The 7,455-nt window shown below is 39.9% G+C and overlaps 1 protein-coding gene across 2 annotated transcripts in view; it reads right to left on the minus strand.

The window, feature by feature from the left end:
- Window positions 1-7,455, minus strand: part of sos2 (son of sevenless homolog 2 (Drosophila)) — a 51,777-nt gene that overhangs the window by 19,528 nt on the left and 24,794 nt on the right. For both annotated transcript variants that reach the window (XM_050061491.1, XM_050061489.1), the window contains exons 6-7: window positions 3,884-4,027; window positions 2,343-2,453 (exon numbers count right to left, since the gene is read on the minus strand). In XM_050061491.1, coding sequence (XP_049917448.1) covers window positions 2,343-2,453; window positions 3,884-4,027 — 255 coding nt within the window. The remainder of the gene's footprint in view (window positions 1-2,342; window positions 2,454-3,883; window positions 4,028-7,455) is intronic.

Genomic DNA, 7,455 nt, shown 5'->3' on the forward strand with positions numbered 1-7,455 from the left:
AAAAAAAAAAAAAAAAAAAAGGTGACGTATTATTGGAATAGTCCACCTACATATCGTTTATAGAGTATTTGTAACATTTCAACAGCTTATTAGTTGAGATTTAACAATTCAAATGGCTTTATTCTGTTGATGTTTATCTTTAGATTATATATGTGACAATCCACTGTTTATTCTCAGAATGATTTAGTTTAACTTGAGCTATTCACTTACCTACGCTGCACAGAGGTCAGCTAAAAATTCAAGTTCAATTAAATGATTCTGAGAATATGTAGTAAATTTTCACAGGATCTCTATAAACATCTACAGACAAAGTGAAACAGTTGAATTGTTGAAACTTAATTAATAAGCTACTGTAATTTTACACAGGGTCTTTACAGGTATCAGACAGTTAAATCTAATACTTGGACCATTTCAAGAAACCTTTACTTATTCAAGCATTGCAGGTAAATAGTATATATAGTATATATATATAGTATATATATCTTGTGCAGAGGTTGGTGTTTTATGTAGGAATATGGTTATTAAAATCAGTCTACATTTTGCCAACAGTATGAAGTAAAATGACAATATTATTGTTTGTTATAAAGATCTGTAACATTAGAAATGTGGACTTTTACATAAAAAAGCTTTGCTCATTTTCACAAAAAGAAATTAAAAGATGTATAAATGAAATTAGATAAAATGTTTATAGTAGTTAAGAAGTCACAAACTCAAGTTTAAGACTCATAACTTTTAAGGCCTTATTGCTGTAACATCAAATTTAAGACATTTAAAGGACCTGCAGACACCTTGTTACAAATACCCTATATTATAGAGTCACCGTCATTTTCTAGAAGTTATATTTATAACAAATAAAAAGTGATGGTGACATGACTTGAAACGGTTTGTGTTTCAATGTCCAGCTGACAGCCGGCACTTACTGTATGAAAAACTCTACATATATAAGAAATAAAAGCAGCAAATCTGCATGTTTGAGAAAGTGGAACCAGGAAATGTTGCTTAAAAAATTACTATAAAGATGAATTAATTAAAAAAATAAAAAGTTATTTTGATGATTTTCAGTCAAAGCCAGGCATACTGAGCCATGGTGAAACAATTCTCTTTTCAGGTCACTGCTATGGTTTTAAAGAAAGACAGCATGTGAAACAATGCAAGGTGTTTTTAAATGAACACTGTGGTGCTATCACTACTGTGCAATAATAAAGCTTTATTTTTAACTCCTGTGCCCTTTCCCCTACTCATACATACAACGAGTATATGAAAATAAACACTGGGTGTGGGTAATCAGAGGACGGTGCCATCGGTGTTGATCTAACTGGGGTTACACTGGTGGTTTGAGGGTAAACACAGCGAGGCCTCAACCTGAGCTACAGTAGGGCTGCAGGACGCTCAGTCAGCAGCAGCGCTTAAGACTTAACTACAAAAGCTAACAGAGGTGAAGATGTACAGTAAAATATATTAACATTCATTCAACAACATGGCAGATTGGGGTTTAAAACCTTGAGAAGAGCAGTGGAGAACCACCTCATACTGTAAATACTGTTGTGAGCTTCATGTGAATGCTCAGACTCGCTGGTCGTTGGCCTGAGAAAACACCAGAAAATATTTCATCTTCAAAGGCTGCCAAACTGCACCCCACCGAGCATAATTCAATGCTATTCTTGTGAGGAATGTCCAAATAAAACAATGCGGCAGCAGTGAATAAACTGTACACAGGACGCTGAATATGTCATGACATGCCCTCAAACGATATTGGGAGGAATTCCACCAGGTTCACTTCAAAGCAAAACAGGAACAAATATTCAGGCACTGTTTGCTCGGTGTAAACACATAAATGACCTACTTGTACCTTCAGATTAAAAACAAACATTTTTTTTCCTTTTCAGGTTTAAGGCATTTTGGCTTTATAAGAAAGTTTACATTTGAAAATGACAGGAAAGACGGGAGTGGGAGAGGTAACGGGCTACAGCGAAAGGTGAATTTTTAAACCTAGAGGATGGAAATTAAATGTTTTATTTTATATATCAATGAGACCAAGACACTGCCATAAATACTTAAATGGTATACTGTTTATAATAACTTAATATCAACCATTTATTTGACAGGAGAAGTGATAATAACCAATATCCAAACATCAGAAATGTTTTGAGTTTTCTTTTGAATACGTATAAAATGACTGAATCAGGCTATATCGGCCCATTCTTGAAGATTCAAGTGACACTTCCCACTTTTCTGTACAGTACATACCAAACAAGCTCAGACATAAACCTTATTAAGTAATTATCTTATTTTCTATGAGCCCCTCATAAGCGAACGTGTCAAACGTGTCTTGAACATCTTACCTGGAAGTAGAGGCCGGCAGTTGACCGTGCCATCAGGTTGTTGAAGTGCTCGTGGAAATCCTTGCTGAGGATATCCTGAGACAAGGTCTCGTAGGGGTCGAACGCCTGCTCCTGTGGACGTGGAGAGAATAACTCAAGAGTTAATGACGACACCTGACAATATTCCTACACGACTATAAAGGATGCTTGGATAGAAGCAGGATGACAGAAACAAGCTACTATCACATGCTAAACATGAGCTGTGTGTGTCTAAAGAAGAATCAGTTACCAAGCTTATAATTTACAGTATTTAACATCCTAAAGAAATCTTTTCCGGCAGGTTTACAGACGGTAAATTCTGCAAACATAGTAAAGGTTTTTACGGAATAACCTTGATGAGAGGTCCCAGGATGATGTAAACAAAAAATAACATTTAACAGTTGTGTCTGGTTTTGAGACTCATGTAACCATTGTTCAAACTGTGGAGAGTTTTATTAGTAAACTGCAACTATACAATGCAGCAGCAGCTGGAGTCTGAGAAAAAATAACTTAATTCACTGGGCCGACTGCCGGCAACTTTTAAGGTGGAACGTTAACTTGCAATGTTACTCAATGTATGAGTTGACGACATGACTCAGTCAACACACCTTAAATTTCACTGTGACAACTTTGACCATTCCACTAGTTTTTATTGTCTCTCTTGGATGACATAAACTTTTAGTAATGAGTGGATCTTCAAGCATTGTTGGCTACAGCAACACTAAACCCCTGAGCTTGCCTGAGAAGGACTAAATGGACAAACCTGCTATTTTTAAATATCCCATGGAGAGAGACTCTCACTGCAGCCTGTTCTATTTTGTTCTGAAAATGTCAGCGTGCAGCCTCGTTCTGTGGACGATAAACGAGGTGCAGACTGATAAAGGAGGAAATACAGTGAGTGCTGGACGGAGCAGTGAGTGACAACAACCCCTCCCACATTTAAGAGGACTGTTTGCAGTGGAAACACTAGGGTCTAGGTACCATGTCTGAAGGGTTACTTTTGGTTCCAAAGGTACCATACCCAAAGTGTTTGGTGGAAACGGGACTCTTGTTAAGTATCACCCTGGTGCATGTATGAGTTGCAGCATCACTTGTTTGACAGTTTGAATACAAATTGTCCACATTTTAGTTTGTCTCGTAGAAGAATTATCTCTGAGCTGCCAACTCAAATATCTTTTCACGAATAAAAGGGAGTAGAGAGGAATAATAAATATGACGTGTCTTAATTATTTCTTCCTTTTAACAGTGTGCTGGCAATGACTGAAAAGTCTGCTGGAATGATGGTATATTTGCAAAGCAAGCGGAAAATAAAAACTCCCAGTAACGTGACAACACTACTCTCAACCCTCAAGAGTTTGGTGTCCTGCTAATTAAACCTGTGGAAACCAAGTGCCTGTATACTTCTTTACAACTCCATGCACTTTAAACACTTTGCAATTCATGCATCTCACCTTAGGATTAGCGGGAGGTCAGATAAATTTGGCAACACAAGTCTTGAACTGGTAAGGTTGAAGTTTTCATACCTCTGCTAGATCTTCAAAGCAGCTGCCCACCAGTGGATGAGGGCTGCCATCAGCTGTCATCTCCACGGCATCCTCGATCAGTCCGAGCAGCTTCACCGTCAGCTCGTGGATGTCCAGGATGTTACTGAAGATCACCTCCACATCCTGCACGACATGACAACAAGAGACAAGTTAATTAAAGGTTAGAGAGGTAGGGCTGAATCCTTACACTAAACCAGGAGAGTCTGTTGTAGAGAAAGGGACTAATTACCCTGCTTACCTCCTTCTACTTTTAAAAGGGGAACTCCACTATTTTACACATCAAAGTCTTCATAATGTAGGTGCCAGGTTTTGATGAGGAAGTATGGATTAAAAAAGACTTAACCTCTTGTTCTGCTTTATCTTATTAGAGAATTTGTTGGTGTTTTTGGACTAAACAGTTGAAGGGACTACATGACAAGCAAATCTTTAGGGGCTTTTTTGCTGTTTTCATTCACACCACCAAGAGGAACGATGAAGTGACTGAGCTGTGCTCCATTGACTCTAATGCAGTCGTTTCAGATTTCCTTCATTTTCAGGTTGGTTCTGTGGATTTGGAGCTAAATGTTGTGCCTGGGGCACGTCGTGTATTAATGATACTCGTTACCTGGAGAGGTTGGAAAAAGACATCCGTTTCTTCCCTGTTCCAAAACCAAAATCAAACCCTGAAAAGTGTAGGGTTAGCTAGCTAGCTACTGAAGATATAGCCTACTGAATGTATACACATGCTGCTTTTGCTTTTTAATGATTATAACACTGGAAAAAAGACTGACCCTGCTGTACAGGAACCAGTGAAGGGAAGCGGGGAAACTTTGCTGATATTCAACCAGCTGTGTGTCATCACATTGTGCACAGATGAATGTTGTTTGACTTCCCCCAGAGCTTCCCGACAATCCAGCAGGGGAGGTCCGGGTGCTGGCAGCAGCACGGGGTGAAGCCAAACACCGTTCATCTGCACACACTGCGATGCCACACAGCTGGTTCAATATCAGCAAAGTTTCCCTTTATATTCATTGTCTTCTGTGGCGATCAGCAGTGATGTGGTGGTTCACTTTTACACTGTGATCTGTAGCCTATAGTTCGGCTTTAGCTTCTAACTATCTTTGTCTTTTTAACCTGTTGTTGCTGCTGAGTCAGTTTGACATCCTGGATATATCCTTCAAACACAGACTGTAGACCCCTCTGTCTGCTTCTCTCTGGAATCACTGTTTCATTTTTCCAAAAATATGATAATGTTTCTTCAGGGAGTGCAGTTAGTTACAGTTACAGGGCTCCATGCTTACTCCGATAGCTTGACGGACCAATGCAAAGGGGCGGGGCTTAGCAAAGGGTCAATTTTTGGTCAAAGCCAAGGGGAGCCACTGGAGAGGGGTCGCATGTGGCTCAGCAGGCGCAGGTTGCCTACCCTTGTCCTACAACCTTGGCACAAGAGAGACGTTTCAGTTGGTTACAATCTGCAAACCTTACCGCTTGTGGACAAAAATCCTACACACTAGACCTTTAAAACCTTCAGCACCCATTTCAATAATTTGTGTATTAACTCACTAAAATCTGAAACGACGGACCCGGTATACATATTTTCAGATTCAATGTGACTCTCACCTCCTGAGGGTGTCATTGTCTCCAATATCAATGGTGAATGAGGTCCATAGATTTGCTTAGAAATCACAAGAAAAATTGTTTTAAAACTCCAGAACTTGCCTGAGAATTATCTCGTTTTTAAGTTTTCTTATAACTAAGTAATAGCTGTCTATACATCCATGGGTATAATGCAAACAGGAGCTGCTAATAGCAATTTCGGCATACTTTTAATGGTGCCAATTTGCCTAAACGTATCAGTATTTAAATCAGAGTGATAAAAGAAGAAACGGTTTTCTTTAAATGGCGTTTAAGAAATTATCTTACCACAGGTAACTAACAATAACCGGGTTACTTAAGTGCATGTAAACACACTGGAGATGTTTAACCAAAGGAGCGTATCGCAGGGTGTTGCTGAAAGAGCTCCCACTCTTGGCCTATCTCCCTTGGATAAACAAACGCTAAAAAAAACAGTAGTGAGAATGAGCTCTAAACAACAACAGGCTCAATTTGCCAGAGGAAATCATTAGTCAAGCAGACAAGAAGAACCCTAAAATAGCAGCGAGTGATTATCGACTGCTAAAGTCTGAATAGAACTTCAGTCCTGTCATTATTTGACCGTAACACTTTCTTGACATCTCCCAAGTAATTTCAGATTATGCTGCGTTTCAACAGACATAATTGAGGTTATTTTGGCGAGGGCTGCAGATGTTGTTCCTGTCTCAACATAATTACATGTTCTGCATTCCACTGGGCCTCACAAAGGCTTATCCTCCTCACCCAAATGATACCACAAATTACCCAACCCAAAATATGCAAAGCCACAGCGACCCATTAAACTCAACTTTCCATTCACTTCTTCTCAACCCATAAGACCCACTGTTCGACTCCTTACTCATACTTTTTCTTTCTCTTTCAAAGAGCTCAGAGCACATAATTGCCATATTAGACACAATTTGTTTCTTTGGTTAACCCTCTGAGACAGATATGAACATCTACTTACTGGAGGGGTCAGAGAACATGGGTGGTGCCGCGGGAGATGATACCAAATTGTTGGAGCCTTTTTATCAGGCATGGACATATTGACTGTTCCAAGACTCAAGTATATGGCCTACTGCATACAAGATGATTACTCTGACTGTCTGCTCATCCATCAGAATAGACAAATGTCTTTAATCTCTGGTAATTCAAGAGTAATTTGTTCTGTATGCAGCATGGAAACCTCAAACTGAGCGGTTTCAGTTGACGAAATGTGATGAAAACATAATTTTGCCACCCCAGAAACATTGACTATTTCTAAATGAAGAAGATGCAGAGAAATTGATTTGTGCCTCTATTTCAAGCCGACTCGACTACCGTAACATACTTTTTACTGGCCTCCCAAAAACATCACTGAGAGACTTCAGCTCATTCAAAACTCTTCAGTTCGACTATTAACCAGAACCAAGAGGAGAGAGCACATCAGGGAAGTCTGAGCTGCTCTGTACGGACTAGGGATGCACCGAATATTCGGTAACCGAATATATTCGGCCGAATATTGCAAAAAAAAAAACACATTCGGTATTCGGTGGAATAAGTTAAAAGCAAGGCCGAATAATAGCGGCGTGTTTTGATAACACAATCAAACAGCGTGCCATGACCGGCGGAGTAAAATGTCGGCAGTGTGGCGATCCGCCCGTGACCGCACTCGCATTTGCGACTAAAAATAGTTTTGAGCGAGCAAAATAGGCTTAAATCATTCAGCATGCCGTGCGAGCAGCCTACAGATTTCAACCTGCAGCAGAAACGAAAGGCGAATCCCACCGATTGTGGGTTGAACGGGGGTCACAGACACAGACAGTAATGTATTCCTGTCAAATACGGCGGTCATCGGCTTACCGGCGACGGAGGAGTCGGTTCTAATAATATCCTCTTCTTGGCGTCATGACTGCCCAAAAGTACCTTAACAGCCGAGCCAGCCGAACACAGGTATGTGA

This window comes from Epinephelus moara, chromosome 14, assembly GCF_006386435.1.
Source record: "Epinephelus moara isolate mb chromosome 14, YSFRI_EMoa_1.0, whole genome shotgun sequence".
In the NCBI taxonomy this organism is placed as follows: Eukaryota; Metazoa; Chordata; class Actinopteri; order Perciformes; family Serranidae; genus Epinephelus; species Epinephelus moara.